Source organism: Xiphias gladius, chromosome 18, assembly GCF_016859285.1.
Source record: "Xiphias gladius isolate SHS-SW01 ecotype Sanya breed wild chromosome 18, ASM1685928v1, whole genome shotgun sequence".
Lineage (NCBI taxonomy): Eukaryota > Metazoa > Chordata > Actinopteri > Istiophoriformes > Xiphiidae > Xiphias > Xiphias gladius.
In genome coordinates this window covers 21685475-21709320 of record NC_053417.1, presented here as the reverse complement: position 1 = coordinate 21709320, position 23846 = coordinate 21685475, and the positions used below count along the sequence as shown (strand labels likewise).

Genomic DNA, 23846 nt, shown 5'->3' with positions numbered 1-23846 from the left:
TACTTGTCTTGTTGTGGACCTATAACTCATGCTTTCGCAACAATACCTACTTAGATTTTCTTTGTAGTCATCTCCAGGTTATTTTATCCTTATCAGTGCCCTCAAGGGAAATCAAACAGGTGCCCGGGAGACATGGTTAATGAAGGATGCATCTGGAAACGAATTGCGATTCAGTTATCAACAGAGAATTTGGTACAAAAGTATGATGTGGGTCGACAGTTTGTCTGTTCTTAATAGAGCAGTTGAGGAGAGGGGCAGAGTGAGGCAAGTCAACGTTTGTGAACAGCTTTTCTTGCCGGTGGTTAGAGAGTAGACAGGAAAACCACGGGGTTCATTTTGTGTGTCCTGTTTTTTGAGGCAGTGGTTCCAAGCTGTGCTGTATGACACAAATCCAGCCTGGTTTTAAGCCAAAGAGGCCAGGCCGGGTCAGGCCAAGTACTGGTCTCTGAACCTCCCTTGAAAGTTACCAAGTGTATTTTCATTTTTAAGACCAAAGTGCCTGAGAGACACATTATTAGATCTAGCCTTGCGATCTGTAACGTAATGTCTTTGTGTTAAGGATTCTCTTTCTACTCTCCTCTTATTCTTTGGGCTTTTGAAAAGCCTGTCATCAGGGTTGATGAATGGTGCCTGGGGACTTACGCTGTAACCTGAACAATCGACTTCTTCTCCCCAGCTTTCCCATCTCACATTGTTCACCGTTCTCCTCCAGTTTACAATTAAGCCACATTATAATATATTTGAGCAATGTAGCAGATCCACTATTCCTTAGCACAGAGTTGTCTTCCTTCTTATTCTAGCCCTCTTGTTTATTACGCCCTGCACTGGGGTGGGCTGTTTAAATATTAACCACTACGTATGTCATGGGATGAGCTCATTTCGCTTTGTAGACTTGAGGAAAGCTGAGACCACTGCAGTGGAGTAGTTAGCTCCCCATCCCTGGCTGTATCGGTCTGGCCCGAACATGCTGTAAAAGTCTGAATCCACTCCTCTGTATACATGAGCCTCAACCTTGTAGCCCAGATAATAGCTACGTCTCAGTGAAGACGTTGTCAGGAGGCCATCAGGGGATTTGCTGAAGAAGAGTCTGATGCGCTTGTGAGAAGCATCACCCCCCCACCCCCATCCCCCAACCCCCTTCTCCCTAATTCAGTCCAGTGTTTACCTCTGCTCAGTGTTGACTGGAGAGCTGTAATATCTCTAGCTGATTGGCTCTGTGCCTGCAGTCACTTTTACTTTTCTACTCTCTACTGAGCGACTTCCACATCAGAGTGGAAGAGATGGTGGAAAAGGGAGAAGGAAACCTAACGGGTGTGAGAAAAGAAAAGACTGGGAAGCTGCAGAAACTCAAGAGCAAATGCAAGTAGTGTTTGGGGGGGGGCTGTAGCTGAAACGGTAACTGGCATTGACAAAGAGCAGCCACCTGCAGTGTTTCAGAGAGGGGGGGCAGCGGTGGGGGTGTGGGGAAGCGCATGCAATGAGGGGAGAGAGAGAGAGAGAGAGAGAGAGAGTGAGAGAGAGTGAGAGTAAGGGAGGAGAGAGGAATTGCAGGCAGTAGTATTGTGAACAGCCAGGACAATAGAAGGACACCACCTCGCATCTGGAGGGTGAGATGGTCTCCATTCTTCAGCTCGGAGAGGACTGCAGGAGCTTTTTGTTTTTTGCTTGACTTGACAGCATCTCACAAACTGTGCCAGACTGAGGAGAGACAGTTTTATAGCGCTCTCTTGTCAGCAGAGGAGTTCAGTCTGGGGGCCAGCTATTACTAACATGCTCTTTGAAATAGCCGATTGGATCATTGAGAGGATTATTTTTTATTTTATTTATTTTTTTTTTCTCTTCCCTTGACACATTTCCAAGCTTCTGGAGTGACCAAAATGGGATTTATGACATGGAAATCTCCTCAGGAACAAGATTGTTTTTTTGTTTTTTTAGCAGATTGAAGAGATGAGAGCACCGACAACGGAAGCCAAAGCTTTAACATGTGCATTTTACACAGTCATTTTATTTTAGATTATGATATCTGTTTGTTAGTGACTTGACAGATTCCTATGTGTTGGCAACTTGGTGATATGTAACTCTTACCTATGAGCAGAAAAAATATTTATTCTGTCACCTTTTAACTGTGGTTGCGACGCATTTATCAAATCAAGAGTTAAAGACAACTACACCAAATTTAAGTGTCTAATAATTGACTCCCACCATAGAAAAGATTTGCTTTGTGTTTTGAAATTGAGTTAAAACATTACAGTAAAATGTTCAAAGGAGTAGAGGCAATCATCTGTCCTTGTATAGGTTAGGCTCCTGTCAGCTGTCAGTATAGCTTTTGTTCGTGATCAATATCAGCTCATTGCAGTCGTGTCGCAGGTTTGTGTCAGCCCCTCCGCATTTTCTGCTTTCCATGGGAACACCGTCCTGGTCTCTGATAGATTCTTATCAACAGTTTATAATCCTGTGGGTTATGCGCTGAGTAGGTTTGGGTCTGTGAACCAGGGATGAGCGCATTTGAAATTAACTGTCTCCTGCCTTTGTCTACAAGTTACCAGAGAACTTTCCACTCGGCCGAGACAAATCACTTCCCCTGGAAAAACTGCTATGAGCTGCTGCTCTCCACTCTGACCCCTGTGAGTTTCTCTTCACGACAAAACTGGAGCTTAATTAAATGAGCTGCAAGCTTTTATTTTTGGACAGAAAATGCTACCCCCTGACATGGGACATTTAGATTTTTTTTCCTGGCTGGATATTAACTGTTTCGGTACACACTTGCTTCGGTTAAGTGGGGCAGCATCGTGTTGATTGTAGGACTGTTTCTGGCCTGCTCCTGGCTGACTATCATAAATAAGAATTTGTCGATATCAGCTGGTAGTCGACCAGCTGATTTCCCTTTACCATCTCCTTCACCCCTGAGATCAGGGGTACTTTAATCCATCTTGGGTGACTGTGGTTCGGCCCCCGCTTCCGTGCGGGAGCTGACGCCCTGCCCACAGAGGACACTGTCTCCTCCGACTTCCTGTTGCTGGTGCACTCGGCTCTGCTGGCCGAGAATGATGTGGCAATGCCACTTCTCATCCTCAGAGTGCCGTTGCTATCGGCTGAAAGGTTTCTCCCTGCTGAAGCGCTTTCCCCTGTCAGCAGGTGCTGCAGGCCGGCTGCTGGACCAGCCTGTGGGCGACTGGCTAGAGCACGTGGGGCTTCCGCAGTACGAGAGCAAACTGCTCCTCAACGGTTTCGACGACCTGCACTACATGGTGAGTTCCTCACTTCTTTCTTACAATGAACCTAACTCTCTTGACAGTTGTATCCACTTCCTTCCCTTTGACTTCTCACTTTTAGGATCTTAATCTCTTGTCCTTCGTCGCATACTTCTACTTAACTCCAGTTTGTGTCTTTGTGCATTAATCCAATCGATGCCACCGTCCATCAGCTGTTAGATGATCCCATTAGCTTCATCTGACATTCAGATAGCCGAAATTCTGTAACAACCACTCCCACGGTATCATGAGTCTGGCTGGGGTTTCAGTAGCTCCAAGATTTTATTATAGGAACAGTTAATTCTGGGTGGATTTAGCACATAATTCAGTATCACACATTACATCACATGCTTTATAAACTTCACAATATTCAGTACTTGATTACACTACAGAACCTTTCTTCTCATTTCTGTGACAGGCTTTTAGGCAGGGCAATCACTGGTGTTTACTAGATTTAACTGTCCATTCAACTGTTGTTTACAGCAAGTTAGATATCATTATGCCTAGCTGTGTGTTGAATCAGGTTTATCCTGCACTCTGGGACTCCCAGACAGTCTGTCTCCAGCTCAGGAGGCCGCCGTCGTGGCCTCTCACTTACAGCCAGTGAACCGGCTGCCTGAGAAGCAGCTGATGCCCGGCCAGAATGGAGGAGTGTCTCAGTGAGCAATGGGTTGCTGTTGCCAAGCTGACAAGTTTATAGAGCCCACGGTGTGCGACGCCACCATGAGTTGGCTCTGTTGCTTTTTTTCAGTAATGAGGACTGATGGAGGAGAGAATGAGGGACCCAGCTGGTAGGCTGAGCCAGTGGGCATGTTGGAAATGAGAAAACTGTCCTATGTGTCAAGATCAGGCATATCATACACCTCCTCTTTAACAGATAAAGAGCCGTGTGTTGGTAGGTTTCCATCCCGTTCAAACGCCACATTTGATTTGATTTCACTGATCACGTTTGGTGAGGGGAAAAACTATGTGAACACATGCAGGCAGAGCACAGCTCTCAGCATCATTCACATGTCTCTTCCCATGTGCCAATAGTATGAATGAATTAATGAATTAATCAAAGTTCTATTGTTGTGTTATGTATACAACTACACTCCCACCACATGGGATTACAAGACATCACACATTCCTACACTCAAGATAAAGAGAGCTGCATATATGTTCTCAAACAATACAAAGAAATCCCCAAAACAAAGGAAAATCAACATGGACAATTTTCTTCACTATGTACAACAAAATTCATAAATCACTGACAACACATTTACTGTGTAATACTGAGAAAACCAAATGACTGCCAATAAAATTCGCCCATCTCACCTTTTCTGGGCTTTTGAGACAAAGTCAGCTTACGTCAACAGCCATTCCAGTTTTTGATCATCCGCACGCCAGAATATTTCACATTTTTGTTGAGTCCTTTTAATCAGCATAGTTAGTACAGTGCAAAAGAAAAGATCTCAAGAAAGTACACCCACATGAGCCACTATAGCTCTGTTCCTGTTGTAGACCTTAAGGTAGAAACGCCCTACAATACACAGCGATCTCAGTATTCGGATGAATGCTGAATAAGGAGTTGGATCGCCATTTGGGGCTGAACCGTGACCCTTCTAAAGATAGGATGTAAATACATAAGGACATACCAAAAGAATAATTTAACCGTCTGTGCACATTGACAGTAAAGTCGTCTTCTTTTCTTTTTTGTGACAAATGCTGCTGGAAGCCAGACATGGCGTGCTTGACCTGACAGATCTTGAACCCTGAAATTATTAAAAGCAACTGCCTCAAAAATTGTGACAAAGGGAGTCATAGGCTAAACCCAACCCACGGTGAAATTAAATGAATACAGTTTCCAGTATATAAAGATTGGTGGCTGACAGGTGCCGCTTCTTCATGCAAACTAATATGAGCCTCTGTTCTCCCAGTAGTTACTGTAATGATTAAATTAGTTCAAATTAAGAATCATCCAGTAGAGTCATGTTACGTTTCGATTATGTCCTCCCCCTGTATACCAGAGTTATAAGTATCACAGGTGACACTTGCCTGGTTTGGTGAGACATTGTGCAGCTGACAACGCTCTGGTCCATGTTTATGTCTTGCCAAATGAAGTTTATTGTCTGTTGGTTTCTGTTATTTAAGACTTGTTCATTTGACTTGTAAATACTTTAGATTAAGACTTCTTGGTCTCCAGAGAACAGATTTTTTTTTTTTCTTACTACGTTTTAGTTGTTTGCAGGGACCACGCTGTCTTAGTTTGTCTTCTGTTTCTTATCAGGAACCAAAGTATTTTACTGTTGTGGACAGGATTACAAAGCTAGAAATATTACACTAATGAACGCTAAAGTACATGTGAAGCGAACATCTCACACTCTTGTATAGGAGCCTATAGCTGTGGGTGCCAGTTATGGCTGACTAATTTCAGTGTACAATGATACTTGGATGAATAATTTTTAATCTCCTTTAGAAGAGGGGGTACTACCTGCCTCTATCCTTCTCAGCTGGTGTCATCAACATCCATGTTTAAGTCTGTATTGAAGCCTCTGAAGTTACTCTTTGGGTTTAATCTTCCTACTGTCTTTTTTTAGTCTTTCAAGGTCTCATTCCTCATTCCTTCCATACTTTTTTTTTTTTTTTTTTTAATCAAAGCAGAGAGCTGGCAATGTTTCTATCTTTAAACACAGCTTGCAAACCACCTGGCTTCCTGAAAAAAAAAGGATTTAGAACAGAGCTTTAACCTTTAAACAACATATCCTTCCCACGGCAAATGTTGACATTTTTAGAATCAAAACTTGTTATTAACTGGAAATGAGAATTACCCTATGAGTCACCATTTCTTTGCTAAACCTTTCTAATTGTGTTTAATGTACGCTAATGCATTATAGTGGCGACAGGAGGAACAGGCCTTATTTGACTGTTGGCTGTGTGACCAGACAGATATTTTTGCCTAATTTTATTAGTAGTCAGCATTAGGTCTGGATATGTATGCAACAAATTCACACTCAAAAACAGTCTAAAGAATTATCACACACACTCATACATACATACAGCTAGATATTGCAGATATACGCCATTTCCGGAGGGTCATGGCTGACTGAAACCTACTTGAGACTCTTAATACAGCCATGGCATCTCGTCTATAGCTGGGCTGCTACAATAGCCAAGAAGTTAAGAGGCTGAATTCATTTGCACTCAGAAATGGTCAAATCCTTTTCATCATCAAATGTAGAAAGTCAGCATAAATTGAGCGGCAAAAATCTGGCCTGAACTGTATTAGTCTTTGAAGTTTGGTCCGTAGGCTTCTTCTAATCTCCCCATTGGTATGAAAAACATTGGTTGAGAAATGACATGTCCACTGTAACCAGTGTGCACTGAGATCACTAATTAAACAGTCAGACTGCTGAGATCTCTGTCTACCCTGCAGGCTCGCTCTAAAAGTGGATCAATAACAGCAGTGATTGTATTGTGTTCAAGCACCAAGGCAGAGACAAGCCTCTTCTGAAACCAATTAGATGCTTTTTATCGACCCATGGAGCAAATGTCCTGATGAAACAAGCTCTTGCGCAGCCTTGCTGTTCTCCAGTCCCCACCGGTCCTGACAAGTAATGCTTGTTGAAACGAAAACAGCTCCTTTTCTTTCTACTCTACTTCTGAGCACAGTTTCTGGTGGATTTATCGTCAGCTGTGACAGGGTCAGCCGACAGAGCTTCAGGTTACTTTGTATTCGAGGCATCTGTGTCTCCGACGCGTCACTCGCTTTGAAGCTGGTGTTCAAGAAGCTATCTGGAGAGGAACAAATTTACTTAAAAGTTTCGAGTCGTCGGAGGGGATTCAGTGCGTAACAGAACCAATCAAAAAGTTGCACAAAGGTGAGAGAAACATCAGAACGCACAATATCTCAGTTCAAATATCCCTTTTCTTACAACTTTCATCTTTTTTCTGTCTCCATTATTTTCTGCCATTAAATAAATGCAAAGAGTCTGTGCTGGGATGAGTCAGTGCCACCAAAGGCCGCAGACAAATGGGAAATTCAGTAATGGCCTCATGCATTAAAAGCTCAACGATTGGGAATGGATCAATTGATTTTTCCATTGTGCTGATGGCGGTGATGTATTGTTTTCCATTTATGTATTTGAAAAACATTTATGCAGGGATTAGATTGAATACCACGTTAATTTTTTATTATTGTCTTCGGACGTTCTGTAACTTTCGTCTGAGTCTTCCTTTGCAGGCCCGTGTGGTCTTACGACAGCCTGCTTAGACAAACTATGACTTTTGGTGCTGCTGCTTAGCCGTCTTTTATACGGTCAGAATGAGTGATCCATGCCCCCGAGCCCCTGGCCTGCTTTCACAGTGCTTCTACAGCAGAGGGACTGCTGTGGCTGTTCTATGGGTATGCAGAGGAGGAGGGGGGGGGGCATTTTAATGAGAGGACAGGGTAGAGCAGAGATGGATGGGCCACAAAAGCGTAGACACAAAACCAAATAGCTTACACTACTCTAATGTATTATTTTCACCCACATTGTGCTGATGTCAGCTTTCTCTCAACTAATGCATTCTCACTTTTAGACCTGAGGGTCTGTGGTGAGGAAAAAGTGGAACCACATTAGTTAGACTTCACCCCACAGAGTTGTCTCCACCAAGTCTCTCATGTAACGCTGTTTGTGTGTGGATATATATGTCCTATCAAGATGTAGCAGATGTAGCAGAGGTAATATCTATGTTGCAGGAAATTAGAATTTTATCAACTCATCTACCTTTGAAAGACTAGATAATCCCTTTCAAACAGCTTTCACCTTTTTATAAGGGTTCACATTTAAATTCCATGCATTCAGTAGGGTTTGGTTTAGCAAAATGTGGATATGGGCTGCAATTTACAATTATTTTCATCATCAATTAATATGGCTATTATTTTTTCAGTTGTTTAATGAATTGTCCGTAGTAATTTCCCGCTGCCCAAGGTGACATCTTCAGATATTTGTTTTGCTTGACCAACAGTCCAAAACCAAAAGATGCTCATTTTCATAAAATTCATAAATAACAAAGAAAAGCAGCAATTCCTCACATTCAAGAAGTTAAAACCAGACAATGTTTGTCATTTGTGCTTGAAAATATGATTGAAATCATGAAACAATTATCAAAAGAGTTGGTGGTTAATTTTCTTTTGTTAAACTAATTAATTAATTAATTAATTTGTGTGACAAATTTAACTTCCTCAATAAATGATGATTCTGTTCTTTTTTTTGATTAAGTGATTAATGGTTCAGGCTTTGAAGTTATTAAAACAAAAGTTGCTAGCAGTTAGCAAATGCTTAGGATTTTTTTGCTCGATAAATGCCTTAAACAGTTAATAAGTTATGGAAATTGTCTGTGATTGATTGTTTGTGAATCGACTAGTTAATTATAAGGACTAATCATTTCAGCACTAATGCATAAATGAATGCACTAATAAAAACTTCCAAACCCACATTCCCTTATTCACAACACACATTTTATTCTAATAACATGACTGTCTTTTTTCACAACAAACATTTTAACAAGTCTCAATATCTGCTGTGAATATCAATAAAATCTCAGTCTGGTGTTTCTTGTGTTAAATTTAGTGACGGTGATCATGAGCTGCATCATAAATTTCAGTAAAGCCCATAAACAGGAAACTTTGGATGCAACAAATTATAAAATATGCATGCGCTATAGGCAATGAAAACACTGAAAACACATTAAAACAACATAAAATAGCTGCATTAAAACACATCTACTTAACCATAAAAAGTGTAAAGAGCAACCAAGGAAATGGGAACAAAAACAGTGGAGCCAGTCTGTTACAGCTACCCCCCCCCCCCCGAGCCATTTATCGGTTAATCTCCAGTGGGACAGTGATGCAATGATCCATGCACTACGAAAGCACTATTATCCATCCAGCTCCCCAAATAGTTTCACTCCGCAGCTGGAGAGGCCGAGATCAGCGTGTTGCCCCTCAGGGATAATGGGCTTTAATTGTCGGTTTAGAGGTATGAAGAAAGCAAAAGAGATGTGTCATGATGTCTGTTCTCACATCTGAGCTCTAACAAACATGGATCACCGTAATCAGGACGGACATAACTTACTCAGTTATGAGTTCAGGCACTCATTTTGCTCTCAGTCTGTCTTTCTTTCTTCCTTGCTCCATCCCTCTCCTCATCCTTTGCACCCCCTGTTTACATCTACAGTTTCTGCATGAAAAACAGACTGACTTCTCTTCTGTCCCGTTACTGCTGTGCGTCCGTGTGTGTGCGTGCGTGTGTGCGCAGAGGAAAGCACCACAGGATTAACTTGAGATTCACATTGAAGAGTCAGCCGCAGAGGGCCTGAGCCGTCACGATTTGTTCCTGAGGCAGCAGCTCCCATGTAGCATCATGATACTTTAACAGATGAGATTTAGTTGCTGACCCCTTGTGTATTGTATCTCAGGGAGCAGTTTTGGCTCACTGCTCTACAGTTGACCACATGCGCTCCTCCCATTTACCGGTCATCTGAGTAGTTATGCTTCGTAATAACAAATTTATTTGGATTGTTAGACCGTTAGGTCAGCTAACAGGACACTGCTAATGAATTACATTCATTGTAGCAATAGAGACTTTTGTTTTTACATGTCAGGGTGTTTCGATTTTCCTCCTTTGCAGCCTACAGCTACAGGCAGCTATCGAGGCAGTAGTATTCTACCCCTCCATCTCCTATTGCTGACCACTGCAGTTCTGACATTGATTCATCGGTCCTTTCCCCATTATCCATTACCTGTCACATGATCTCAAAGGTGGCACTGCGTGTAAGCGAAGATGGGTTTGACCATCATTCACACACATCCCTGTCACTCCCCTCCCCCACACACTTACGTCTCATTTGAGGGGTTATCGACATGGCCCCCTTGCTACAGTCAGTAGGTTGGGTCTCAGGAAGGGGTTCGAACATTTCACTCAGGAGTAATTGACCTTTTTTCTGCAATGGTAGCATTCTTTGTGATCAATACTTACCCTGCAGCGCACGCTCTTCTCTTGGATGATTTGTCTAACCTAGATTGACGTGTGTTTTAAATTTTCATATAGGACTTGGACCTTATATATATGTAGAGAGAGAGATTCATTCATATGACTTGATCAGGTAATACAGCCCGACTCTCATGCAGTATTTAACGTTTTGCATTGTGTTGCAGAATGGCATCATGTTTTGCCTGGAATTCGTTGGATGATTTGCGCTCTGATGCACCCGTCACTCTTTCCAAAGCCTTTCCCAGGCTCCAGTGTTCAATTCAATTCACGTATCCTTCAACAACGATGCTGATTTTTCTTTTTTCTTTTCTTTTTGTATTTTGTTCTACAGGGGAGCAATGTAATGGAGGACCAGGACTTGAGAGAGATTGGGATCACAGACCCAAGCCACAGAAAGAAGATCCTGCATGCCGCACGTTCGATACCTAAGGTGAGAATTCATTGGTTACTCCGTCAGTAGTTAACTCAGCAGAGTAAGACCTGGTTTGATGTCTTGGTGTTGCCTCTGACGTTAGATCACAAGATGCTAATCTCCCATAAATACCAAGGCAGCAGTGCAGTGGTGGAAAGTACATTTACATTTAAGTTTTAAGTACATTTACCCCAGTACTGTACATATATACAATTTTGAGGTACTTTTGCTTGAGTATTTATATTCTACGTTACTTTACACTTGTATTCCACTACACTTAAAAGGGAAATATTGTACTTTTCACTCTCCAGTATTTATCTAATAGATATAGTTACTGGTTACTTTTCAAATTAAGATCCAACATAAGAAAATATATAATCTGCTTATAAAATATTATTCATTGTTAAAAGATTAAACCATTAAGTAACCTCTTACAAATAACATTGTCTAGTGGGGGCCATGTTTCACATTTTAGATGTATTTTTGTTGTTGTTGTTGTTGTTGTTAACAGTTCCACCAAAAAGCGGTTTCCCCTCTAAACCTTCCATATTGTTTAATTTAAATAGAGTAGAAATTAGTCCAATATTTCTTTGGTTTTTTTTTGTCTTTTCCTCGCCCATCATATCATCATGAGTACTGTAGGGCACCTGACCGCTAGTTTAGGAGCAACTGTATATAAAGTAGTTAACAATCTAATAATGTAAATATGATATCAGTCACAGGGACCATTTTTCTGCAAATGCTTTTACTTTTAAACCTGTTAAAGCATATTTTGCAGGTAACACTTTTGTACTTTACTTAAGTAGGATTTTAATGTCGGTCTTAATGTTATGTCTTTTTTAAATTGTGTGAAAAGATCAAACTACTTCTTCCACCAATGCAGTGGTGTAAATTTAACCTATAATCTGTTACCTCCTTCAAATGACTTACAACACCTGCATATTGGAGAAAGTTCCTTTTTAGTCAGGGAGGTAATTTGGTTAAAAATGCAGCATACAGTGGCACAGCCATTGTCCCAAACCCCTAAAAGCATCAGTGAAATGATTTCGTCTCCTACAGGTGAAAGCGCTGGGCTGTGACGGCAGCAGCTCCCTGTCCTCCTGGCTGGAGAATCTGGGACTTCATGAGTACTTACACAACTTCTTGGCCAGCGGCTACCGCACTCTGGACTGTGTGAAAAACCTGTGGGAACTGGAGATCGTCAATGTGAGTCCCGGTGACGTACATGGACTACGAGGTGTATCAGAGGGTGAAATTAGTTTCCCAGCGGGTTCGGGATAAGGTATAAGTTTGAAAGTTCACTTTAGCTGCCCTTTGGGGACCAAGGAGACTTAAACTCTGAAGGTGAACACGTAAGACTTGGTTTTGAATATTGGGGACGTTGTTTTCAGTGCTTCAGCTGGTTAAAGGTTTAAAGGTCAGAAAACGAACCAGTAATATTTAAGGTACTAACACTTTAAAAAGAAGTGAACACGTCACTTTGGAGAGAGAGAACTCAATTATTTGTCTGTAGATTTGCAGATCCAACCTCACAGTTAGTCAGACAAAATGATGCCTGTCAATGTGGCGAGATTATCCAAAGGAATCAAAACAAAGTTGTCAAACAAAGATACTTGAGTCAGACCTCTTCCAAGATAAGAGATTTAGGGTCTCATTTAAGGTTAAAAGCTTGAATACTGAAGGGAAAGTTGTAATGATAAATTTAGTAGCAGTGTCCTGTTTCTCTTGGTGTGCCTCCACCTTTCCAGCACTCCTGCCTCCTAAAGTGCTGCTCCACATCTTCCTCTTTTTTTTTTCCCCCAGGTGCTAAAGATCACCCTACTTGGTCACAGGAAACGCATCATTGCTTCCTTAGCAGAGAGACCGTATGAGGAGCCTCCAGTCAAGCCTCCCCGTTTGTCTCAGATCAGGGTGAGAACCTACAGACTCATACACTCATACATCAACTTTCTAAGTTACTAACTTTACATCCAGCTACATTTTTCTTTTCTCACACTTTGTATTGGCATGTGTGGTAAGAAGAGATAAACAGGAGTTTGATGGTTATCCCTCCCGTCAGGCTTGGCTCTGTTAGTTTCAATCACAGATTTGTTTTTTAGTCCTCAAATTCTACACTGTTATATTCATCCTGGGACGACTAACGGTGTCCAACTCCGCCTCTCCAGTGCCAAGACCTGCCTGGATCCCAGACCTCGTCCCCCCTCAGTCAGATGGAGTCTTACACAGGGCGCTCGATGGACCCCCTGCTGCCTGTAGGAGAGGCAGGGAGGAAAAAAGTGCCCAACACCGACTATGACGTTACCCAAAGATATCGCAGTGAACGACACAGAACTCATGTGTGTTTAGGTTTATCTTTATCTCTTACTTCAGCAGTACATAAATTCCAGGATCTCTATGTGATGTAATGATTTTATTGTGCCCCCGCCAGACATCTTTGGTCATAATACTTTCGATAATAATTCCAGGAACGGTACGAAGAACGGCATCGAGAGCCTCGACTGACCCTGCGGCCGCCGAGTCTGGCGGCACCATACACCCCGGTCCAGAACTGGCATCACCAACCTGAGAAGCTCATCTTTGAATCCTGCGCTTACGAAGCCAATGTACATTTACGCGTTTCTCCTTCCTAAATGATGCTGTTTTCATTGAACATGCACAGCAGCGCTGAGTTTTTCTCTTTCCTTTTCCCGTTTAGTACCTCGGTTCCATGCTTATTAAGGATCTACGGGGTACTGAGTCCACGCAGGATGCTTGTGCCAAAATGCGGGTATGCTACGAGTCTCTTCCCCGATCTCACTGAACAGAAACGTGACATTATGCGTATGACTGAACGGTAAAATCACCGCAATGTCCTTTCTGGCTGCGCTGTTCTTTTGTCCTTCAGAGGTCGACAGAACAAATGAGAAAAGTCCCAACCATCGTCCTCTCGATCACCTACAAGGGTGTGAAGTTCATCGACGCAGCCAATAAGGTCAGCTACTACATGCACACACTGCCCTGCTCGGGGTGAACGTTCACCCTGCATATATTTACTGTGATGTTCACTTTAGTAATCTTTTGAGATCATTATTAAGAAAGTGCACAGTCACAGGTCATGCTGTTTCCTCTCTGTGATTGTAAATGTCATGACTGAAAGTTTATTTCAGACTCGTTCGTGTTGCTATTTCTCGGCGGGAGGCAAGTCTGCTCATGCCGACGTTTATCTGACGTTAATAAAATTGCCGCCTCACATTTTCATGATGCATCATTACTCATAGCATTCAAGTTGTGTGTGACAAAGCTTGATGTTCTTTCGGTGTTGTGATATACCGGTCATTGTCGGTCTGTCCTGTTACTGAGTCGTGTACTGCCTCTCCTCCCGGTGCAGAACATCATCGCAGAGCACGAGATCCGAAATATTTCGTGTGCAGCCCAAGACCCAGAGGACTTGTGCACATTTGCCTACATCACCAAGGACCTGCAGACCAACCACCACTACTGCCATGTGTTCAGCACGGTAGACGTGGTAAGGATAACCCTCACTGTCCCGTCCCCCGTGTTCCCCAGTGTGAAAACACACTGGTTTATCCGTCTCAGAGTGAACTATGTCAGCCTATTCGGACACGACATGATGATCACTCATGTTAGCTGGGTTTTAACACAAACGAGGGGAAAGTTCTGAAAGGGGTGTTGAAAACTCTCCTTAGTGGTACATTTGAAATCCGCCAACATCGTGTCCTGTACTTACACTGAGCAGATGTGACGGCCTGAACATTCAACACTGTTATCTCCAGACTGCCCTATCTCTTCAAGGTGTTACGCTTCAGTTGGGGTTGATTGCCTCCTCGTAGAGACAGTGCTACTCTGGCCATGATAACAAGTCCTCCATTACCTACTCGGGTCCCCCCAGAGATCAGATGATTATCTTGCTAATCTGCTTTATATCGCAGCCAGGGTCATTCCAGACAGCACTCAGCGCAACAACAGTTTCCGCTGGGTTACTGTAGTTCTCTGAGCTCTGGGATTTGCTCTGCGGTGTTGAAACAAAGCCGTTTGATAACCGACAAAGGCCACAACACCCGTGAGATGTGATCAGTCTTTTTAAACTGTGGTGAGCATGATGCTGCTATGAGCGCGTCCACCGGACACAATCCTCACCTGGGAAAAGAGGGATTGACACATCAGGGCATTAGGTAGACGGATGACATATTTGTGTCAGGGCAGATTCTTGATCGAAGGATATGCAGATGATTTCAGAGCTCTGTGCTCTGTGTCTGTTGAAATGATGCAACGTGTCCTCCATATAATTTCTTTTTTTAACTTCCTGAGCCATGTAGTGTGAAGCTTGAATCCTCTGTCTTTAGTCTGAGGTGCTTGTTCATATTTGGAAGCTGTCAGGATATAACAAAAGAAAGCAGCAGAGAGATTTAATACTAAGCTACAGCGGATGTATCCAGTTCAGGTACTGAGGGAAGCTGCTCGGTGCTGCACAATACTCCCGGGATTAATGCCACTTCTCCATGTTACGCAATTTTGTTTGAAGAAGTCTTAGGGAAAAGAAACTTTGCTCTGATATTTTTTGCTGTCTCACTGCAAACTCAGTATAGTGTTGTTCTCCTGGCAGAGAACAAAACTGACTGTGAGACTCCAAGTCCAGAATATTTACGGGTTGCCTGCTCTTCCTTTTTGTCCCTTTCTGTATAGAACTTGACCTATGAGATTATACTGACCCTGGGCCAGGCGTTTGAGGTGGCCTACCAGCTGGCTCTGCAGGCCCAGAGGACTAAACAGCACCAGAGCCTCCCAGTGGGACCTGGTTCAGAGGTCACTGAAATCAAGTCCAGCCGACCTGTACCCAAACCCCGCGGCAGTGTGCGCAAGTCAGCGGTGAGTTGGACATCGAACATATTGTAGCACAAAACACCATATACAGTAAACAACAGGAGGTTGGCTATCGTAGTTTACCTGCTGATTTGCCTGCTTATCAAGACAGTCAGCACTTGGAACCGCAGCAGTAGATGTGAAACACAGCTCATGAGGGCAATCTGGGTACTTTAAAACTCTTAGCGCCTGATTGCTGCAATTTGCATCAAAATTTAGACTCCTCCTCTGAGTCACAACCCAGTCAATTCTGAACACACAGGCGCGATACACGTATTTTTAGATTCAGTGGGATATACCCTTTCCAAGAATATCTTAAACGCGATGTCCACTGTGAATACACGTCCATAAATCTGCTTAGAAATCAGAGAAAAAAAATTAACTCCCAAACTTGCCTGAGAATCGTCATGTTTTCAAGTTTTCTTCAGTAGCAGATTCATCCAGTGATATTTTCTTGCACATCTATTGGTACATTGCAAACAAGGACTGTTAATAGCTAAGTCAGCATACTTTTAATGGAGCCAGTTTACACAAAATGTAACAAATATATAAAAACGGGGCTCAAGTTAGACACCACAGCTAACTAAGGGGGGGAGTTGGAGATATTGGGCAGGGTACAGTTGTCTCAGTTTTGTCTGAGGGGGAGACCACCGGGTCAGACTTTGAAATCATCTGACCGAGTGCATTGTGCTGTTAATATTAAAAAAAAAAAAAGAGGTCAGATATTTGAAGAATTCAATATCCACAATTTGGGAAAAAAAAATTATGCCTGCTTTAATATAGTGTGTACTGGTGTAAAACTAAAGCATGAAGAGATCTAAACTCCAGCAACAACTTCATTGTGAGACCAGTGTGTTTTTCGGGTTGATCAGGGACCACGATGAAGGCCTCAAGCCGGAAGACATTGGTCTTTCAATAAAGTTGTTCATTATACTATGAGGGTTGTTGGAGTATCGGCCTCTTCAGACTTTTTTGCCCTTCTACATGCCCCTTGGATGTACTGTAGATGAAGTTCTGCCAGAAAAAACTTAAACATATCATGTATCACAGATTCAAACATGTAATAATTATGTTTTCATTAGAACACAAATCTAACTTTTTGGAATCAGACCCTCAAAACGCAGTGGACAAGTCTTTTTATCAGTCTACAGCTTCTCACATCATCATGATTCACTGCGGATGTTCGTTTTGCCATTAGCATTAAACCATTAAGAGACGAGCTTGCGCTGAATCTAAATGAGATAACTACACCTCAGGGATGAGTCGCACTTGTCCGGCTCCAGCTTAATGAACTCAGCAGAATCATATAAGAATCTGACCTTTGCTGTCTCTTCGTCACTGTCTGCTTTTTTTCCCCCTCGCCTTTGTATTTTGAAATGTACATTTTCAACTTTTACTTGATCGGTGGTAGTTTTGCTGAGCACAAATGCACTTTTCCACAACTGCCCTTCTTCGCACTCCTGCAGTTACACACACCCACACCTGTAAGATGTCCAGTACAACCAGTCTAATCTGTGTTGGCCGCAACAGATCAGACTCCTCCTGTTTCAATCTACTCAAATCTGTGTCAATTTCTGTCCCTTTAATTTTCTCTCTGCCCCTCCTCCTGTCTGTTTCTTTTGTGGTCTTTCCTTTCTTCTTGCTCTTCCCTCCTCTCTCTCTCTGTCTGGCTCTCCTCCTGGCGGTGTTTATGTCTCCCAGGACTCTCCTCCTCTCGACAGCCGTTGCTGTTACTGTTACACCTGCACCACCCACTGCCCCTCCTTCCTACCGCTGCACTCTGCCAGCCCTGCTGCCCAGGTGCTGCCCCCTCATCCTGCCCCATCTCCATCCTCTCACACTTGGCTTTCCTGCCTTCTCATTTTTTTCCCTCTCACTGCCTTGAAAACCCCATAATCCTCTGTGCGGCTTTAACCCATTTTTTATTTGTGGATTTATTTTTCTGTTAATGTATGTTTTACTGTTGTGTGAAGATACATACATAAGTTACACTATGTGTATTGTACTTTTGACTTTGGGGCCCTCTAATGACAGTTTGGTGGTAAGACAAAAATCACAGAGAAGCCATTCCAGTGCCTGGTTTTTAATAATGGAACTATAGAGAGAGTACTATACTGTTAGTGTTACTTTACTGATGGTTTAGAAGTGTTTCGTAATTCCTTTAAAATACACTTAGAGAAAAAGTTATAGAGTTAATTGAATTTGAAACTCTGTGATATGGCCTGAAAGCTCCAGAACAAGGTATTAAATTGAATTTGGGATGTGGATGTGATTTTTGTTTCTTCAAAAGAATACAGAGTTCAAACTAGATTATACTGAGATTATACATTTAAAATTATGAAATAAATTTAATTAATAACTTTTTAACCTCATCTATAATAAGTGAATAGTGAAGTACACACTAAAGTGTTGTTTTATACAGCTACAAGTGCTATAACTTCTCCTATGAAGACGTATTTTATATTATTACAACCCTCTTTTACTATATTGTCATTCATTATCTGTTAATACACCAGTCTACATTTTCGGGTGCCCACAGGAAGCGTTATAAAACATTCAAACATTATTTAACGCTTACATACGCTTATAACTACATTAAACACCATGTTATTACCAATTTATTAAATGTTTATATATTGCTTATAAATGCTGTTTGTACTTACAGGGGGACATTGTGGACCAGGAGGGGGATGCTCAGTCCCAGGGCAGTGCCACATGGCTCGTGGACCCCAAGGAATCCAAGCGCACTATCAGCACTAAGTACGAGACCACCATATTCTGAGCGGACCCCTCTTCCCACTGACCTCTCAACCTGGGCCTGGCCTCACCCCTCTCCCTTCCCCTCCCTCTGTGTGCCTTTCACTGTGACTCTGCACCTCTCTCTTGGCTGGACCCCCGCCCTCCCCCGTCTCTGTTCAGCCGTCACACGAGTCCTGCTTTCACAACAGCACACCACTATTGAAACCCTTCCACTTTATCAACCCTCCTCTTGCTGGTATCACTCCCACTGCCACCCTGCCAATCACCTTCACTGTTATGCTCCTTTCTTTTTATCTTGTATGTTTCCCGAACTCTGTGTACAATGCTTCCTTTTTTCCCAGTCAACATCCTGGTATTTACTCGAGATAATAAGCTCTGTTTTTCTTGGTACTTTTTCCTGCTCTATTAGGCGACGGCTGCTCTGAGGCTTTTCACTCTGATCTTTCAACCCCTGACTGTGTTGAGAAAATCTGATATTCCACAGCCAAGAGCGACCCACTGCACACATCCTTGTACCTGGATGGACATGTTTCATGAGGAAACTGAGAAACTGGTCCTGTAATTCTATGCATCAGTTGGATTTTAGCAGACTCTTTCCGTTCGGTGGGATGCATTTTGTGGTGTTATAGAGGTTACACAGGGTTAACTAAGGCTAAATTTCCTAGCACTGTGATAAGGTCCCTTTGGAGCTAATGAAGTAAGCATTTAGGGGGATTTTCTAGTGGGGGAATAAAGGGAACAAAATCGGGGAACAGAGGCTGATAGGGAACCACATGTTAGTGGCCGTCGCTGCTCCAGAAAATAGACAGTCCAAACAGTCGTAAGACTGGCATGCCCTCCTCTGTCTATCAATCAGTGCACCAGGATTTAAACCTGATGCTTCTTCTGGGGTGAACTAACTATAACTAAGCACTTTTACCAAATCCCCAAGTGTGTGTGAATAAGTGCATCTTCCTCTGTCTTGTCTTTTTTTTTCTTCTTCTTTTTTTTCCACAACAAATGCCTTCTATGTTCATCCTGTTAGAACCGCCTTTTGTTTTGCCAATCACATCATGTTATATATTTAACTGTTGCCCCTGAAAAGGGTTAATCGTTATAAGGGGGATAATCCATCAACATCATCCATTATTTCAGTGTTATTTTTACTTTATTTTTAACCTCACTGCTTTGTGTGCGTGTGTCTGTGTCCCTTCCCTATAGCTGAACACTGTGGCCACTCCCAGCCAGTAAGAAAGGACAGGAATGAGCCCTGTTGCATGGTGGGTAGGATGTTTTATTGGAAAAGTGACCCACTTCCCGTGCAGCAGATCACATCACCGGTGGGATCGTGCTCGCAGCTCACCACAGTAACACAAGGGGGCCTGGAGACAAACAGACGTAAAGCTTTCAACACTGCACGCTCCATCGGTTCATCTAACCTCACCGACTTCCTCACTCCATATACACACACGCCTCCGTACAGCTTCCTGTCCGTCAGATAGTGATGGTCGTCCCGGCCAGATGTATTTGTTACGCTCCGCGCGTCGGCTGAGAAATGGATCGTCAGCTCATCAGGTGTGGCTGTGTGTAAAGGCTGTCAGTCCGACAGGCCTCGCTCACAGAGAGCTAGTGGTTTCTCTTTCGGGATTTGCAGGTTTCGATGCACAATTTGTAGTTAAAGTGGAAGCGGCTGAGATGAGGAACATTAATCTTTTTTTGGGTATGATACAAAGGTACAAACTATGAGTAAGAGACCTCACACTGTAAGAAATCTCACACTCCTTCCTGGATTATCTGGCCTGTATCCAAACATTGTAGCTTCTCGCCATGACCATCAGCTTCTCATCCACAACATACATGTATAGCTGTAATAATCGATGTCACCTTGCACGGGAGGAATTCTCAAAGGGCAGAGGAACTGACACTACAAAGACTGTTTTATAGTGATGTAAGAGGGGGTGGCTTTTAATTTGATTTGAAAGTTTTCTCTCTCTCTTTTTTTCCGTATGTTTTCATTGTTTTGTAGGACAATGACGTGTCCTAATGCAGGAACTGGATCACGTGAGGTTCACTGTCGTTCTCTCTCTCCTTCCCTGCTTCTTTGTTCGGTTAATCTATACAAGATTATTCACCAAACCTGCCATGCAGGCTGGTACGTCTTTAGATTTTAGCTGCAGAACAGAACAATAGGGCAGAGCATGTCTCTCCTTGCTAATTTCCAGTATGTTGACTGTTAATGGTACTTTTTGGTCAGCTGATGTGTATATGGGTACGTAGTCAGGTCGTTTTGATTTAACTGTTGTATATTTGGTACGTTGTCAGGCCAGTACGGTAACTCTACGGTACACTGTCTTCAGCTCGCTGGTGTCGGCACCTTCAGCCATCAGCCTGGTCCCGTTCTGCTTTTGCACATTGCTAAGGATCAGGAGAGATATTGTGGGACTAATCTGAGGACAACAATGATGAGAATGATATTGTACATGAATCTAGCGGTCTGTATTTTGATACTTGAATGATTTTTGCTTTTATAGATATCTCTATATATATATATATATATATATATATATATATATATATATATATATATATATATATATATATATATATATATATATATATATATATATGTATCTATATACATATATATATATATATATATATATATATATACGTATGTGTATGTATGTACGTATGTAATTTTTGACGTTTGTCAAAAGAGAGAAAAGGACTATGTCTTATAAAGTTAAACATATCGTGAATAAATACCCTGTGATTTGAAAAAAAAAAAAGGCTGAGAAAACAATGACTCAGAAGAGGGACCTCACTTCAGAAAAAAGATTGTAAATAATCTTGGGCTTCCAGTCTTTTTTTATGATTATTTTTCATAATTGTACAACTAATAAATGGCGCAATTAGATATGCTGTCCCTGTTGACTCTTTATTTGTCTGTTCACTGATACTGTTTAGTGTTTTTTTTTCCCAACTCTGGCAGAATTACCTGCAAAATTTTATCACGAGCGTCAGTTCCTCCGCAGATATCACAGCTGAGGTGACACTGTGGTTTTGATACCTTCAGAGTGTCTCGATTTGTCAGAGGGCAAACAAGCTCAGTGGATGTGCCAGGATGAAATGGTTGCCCTACGCCCTCCAGGTCCAACTCGTAAACATTTCTCACAAGCTTGACAGTAAAATACCACCACAGCCTCTCCTGACAGTCTGAACAACAAGCTATTGCATTGGGTACAGGCTGCAGTGACAACATGATTTTAACGGAACAAACCTGTTTCTGCGGTATATTTCTTTGCATTAAAAGTTGTGTTGCAGCACAACACGACTAACACTATTTTACAGGCAAAGTGTTTTACCTTGCCCTCTCTAATCCAATTACCCAACTGTGAAGACCTTTTAATATCGTTGTGACTTCAGAAACTTCAGTTTTAGCCAAAACTTTGTTCTGAAACCGCTGTGTTCTATTGATTTTTGTGCTTGTTTACTTGTATCAGCTGATATTAATTCAAATATCAAATATTCAGACATTCATCTAATTGCCCCAGCCCCAGGTTGTGCATTGACATTATTTTTTTTAAAATCTTGGTAAATATTATTTATTTCTTAATAGGACCAACTCAAATGAACTTTAAATATTTTCCTATTGATGTCTCATTCTAGAGAGGCAAACACCTAATCTTCAGATTTTTTTCTTTTTTCTTTTTTTTTTTTTTTGGTCGAAACTAACCTCAAATGCTGGAAAAGACCCAGTGTGCAGGTGCACATAGTTAACAAAATAGTTAAGAACATAATTATATGTCATCTAATTCTTTTTCATCTGATTTCTCCTATTTGTTCAGTCTTTTGATAGTCACGCAGTCGTGGGGCTAATGGCCATAAAATGTATTTTACAGTTTGTTACACTGCTGTTATACTGTAAAGATTTTCCCAAAAATCTAAAATAGCTTATTGCTTTAGGCTACGCATAACAAATGACACCTATAAAGTAGGACTGTTGCATTAGCTTGACCTTGGCACTGAAATTACATTTGAATCATGTAAAACCAATGGCGGCCTCACATCCCTTATCCAATGACGCGACTGCTGCTGGAATGGAAATACGCCCTTGTCGAAACGCGAAGTCGCTGGCCAGCACTGAAAAAACATCAACACGACGACAGATCAGAAGATGATGGGTTACTGTGTAAGATGTGAACTTAATACATCTGCTCATTTTCATAGATACGCCACAGACGTCACAGATGTATGCTGCTGTTCCTGAAAAACTGATTGGCCTGTTGCCCCCTCACTGTGAGATTGATATCTGCAGACAGACCTGCTTTGTTCATGAACTCCGGCATGCACAAACGGACACTGACGCCTCTCGGTGTCCAGCCTCTAGACAATGGAAATCATTTGCAAAACAAGCCGTGCGGTATTTGTTTTTTAGGATACACAAGTATAAACAGAATGCACCATTTTCTAATGGGACAGCCTTCAGAAAGGATTTATGACTCCCTTTGTTAATGCTTTATAGATTGTAACATAGGACGTAAAATATTAATAAGATTCAGTTTTTGGTGAAAAGGTTGTGAAAAATCTCTTTGGGTGGTGCTTCTGTTATCTGTTTGGTAATAATGCAGATAAGAATGTAATCCATCAATACATGTTCATGGGTTTTTTTCAGTTTCTAACAAGCCAACAGGTCCGCAGCTATCAGTGTTGTTAATCCACACTGCAGCTGTGGATGTCAATGCGTTGTTAATGATGCAGCCAATCGGAGAGGGGTCTCCCCAATTCAAAGCCAAAACAAGAGTCACTCCTAACAGCAGCCCAACGAGACGTTTGACCAAGCCGTTCAGCTGTTCTTATTAATGGCTCACGACTAACCTTCGAGGCATTAGTAAATGGTGTATTAATACTTACAAACGCATTAGTCACGACTTATGAACCCTTTACGAGGGGGGTACCTTAGAAAGCAGTGCTCATTGTGAGTACACACACTGGCGTTGAATCTATGTGACAGCTCACAGCTGTGTTGGCTCGAGATTATGAGTCGTTACGGGCAGACCTCGATCAGTTTGCTACACGTGAGAGCTTCGGAGGTTCCGCTGGTCCCCAACGTTGCACCGGGACTGACGAGACCCCAACGACGAGCGGATGGATTGTCGCGAAATTCCGTACAGGCATCCGTGGTCCCAGACGCTGCATCCCACCCACTTTCCCTCGAGCGCCACCACGAGGTTGACATGTTTTTGTGTGGGGGGGGGTTATTGAAACATCCAGGCAACTGCTGGAAGGACTGCCCTGAAATATGCGACCCCTCGGGTTGACTTGTTTTACAACCCCGGTGATCCTCTGACTTTTCATCTAGCACCCTCTTGGGATCCAGACTCCATCCTGTTCGGTGCTTGGTGTAGGGGGGGCCCCCCCGAATGCCTGCAAACGCTTGCGACATTCCCGATCATTTGTGTGTGGGCCCAGCTGAAGTCAACACCTTAGCATTTAGCTCAAAACACCACGGTGTCGGGGGCAGACTCATAAGTGAATAGGTCCATTTTCCAAATCCGAACAAATATA

At 42.4% G+C, this 23846-nt stretch overlaps 1 protein-coding gene across 9 annotated transcripts in view; it reads left to right on the top strand.

The window, feature by feature from the left end:
• Positions 1 to 20816, top strand: part of LOC120803792 (ankyrin repeat and SAM domain-containing protein 1A-like) — a 62572-nt gene extending 41756 nt beyond the window's left edge. For 6 of the 9 annotated variants that reach the window (XM_040152702.1, XM_040152697.1, XM_040152699.1 and 3 more), the window contains 11 exons: positions 3133 to 3248; positions 10599 to 10697; positions 11739 to 11885; positions 12483 to 12590; positions 12845 to 13015; positions 13145 to 13282; positions 13375 to 13446; positions 13564 to 13650; positions 14047 to 14184; positions 15363 to 15545; positions 18205 to 18321. In XM_040152702.1, the coding sequence (XP_040008636.1) occupies positions 3133 to 3248; positions 10599 to 10697; positions 11739 to 11885; positions 12483 to 12590; positions 12845 to 13015; positions 13145 to 13282; positions 13375 to 13446; positions 13564 to 13650; positions 14047 to 14184; positions 15363 to 15545; positions 18205 to 18321 (1376 nt within the window). Of the gene's footprint in view, positions 1 to 3132; positions 3249 to 10598; positions 10698 to 11738; positions 11886 to 12482; positions 12591 to 12844; positions 13016 to 13144; positions 13283 to 13374; positions 13447 to 13563; positions 13651 to 14046; positions 14185 to 15362; positions 15546 to 18204; positions 18322 to 19499 lie in introns of those variants that run through there. The other 3 variants (XM_040152700.1, XM_040152695.1, XM_040152698.1) reach the window with 2 other exon arrangements.
• The last annotated feature ends 3030 nt before the right edge of the window (positions 20817 to 23846 follow it).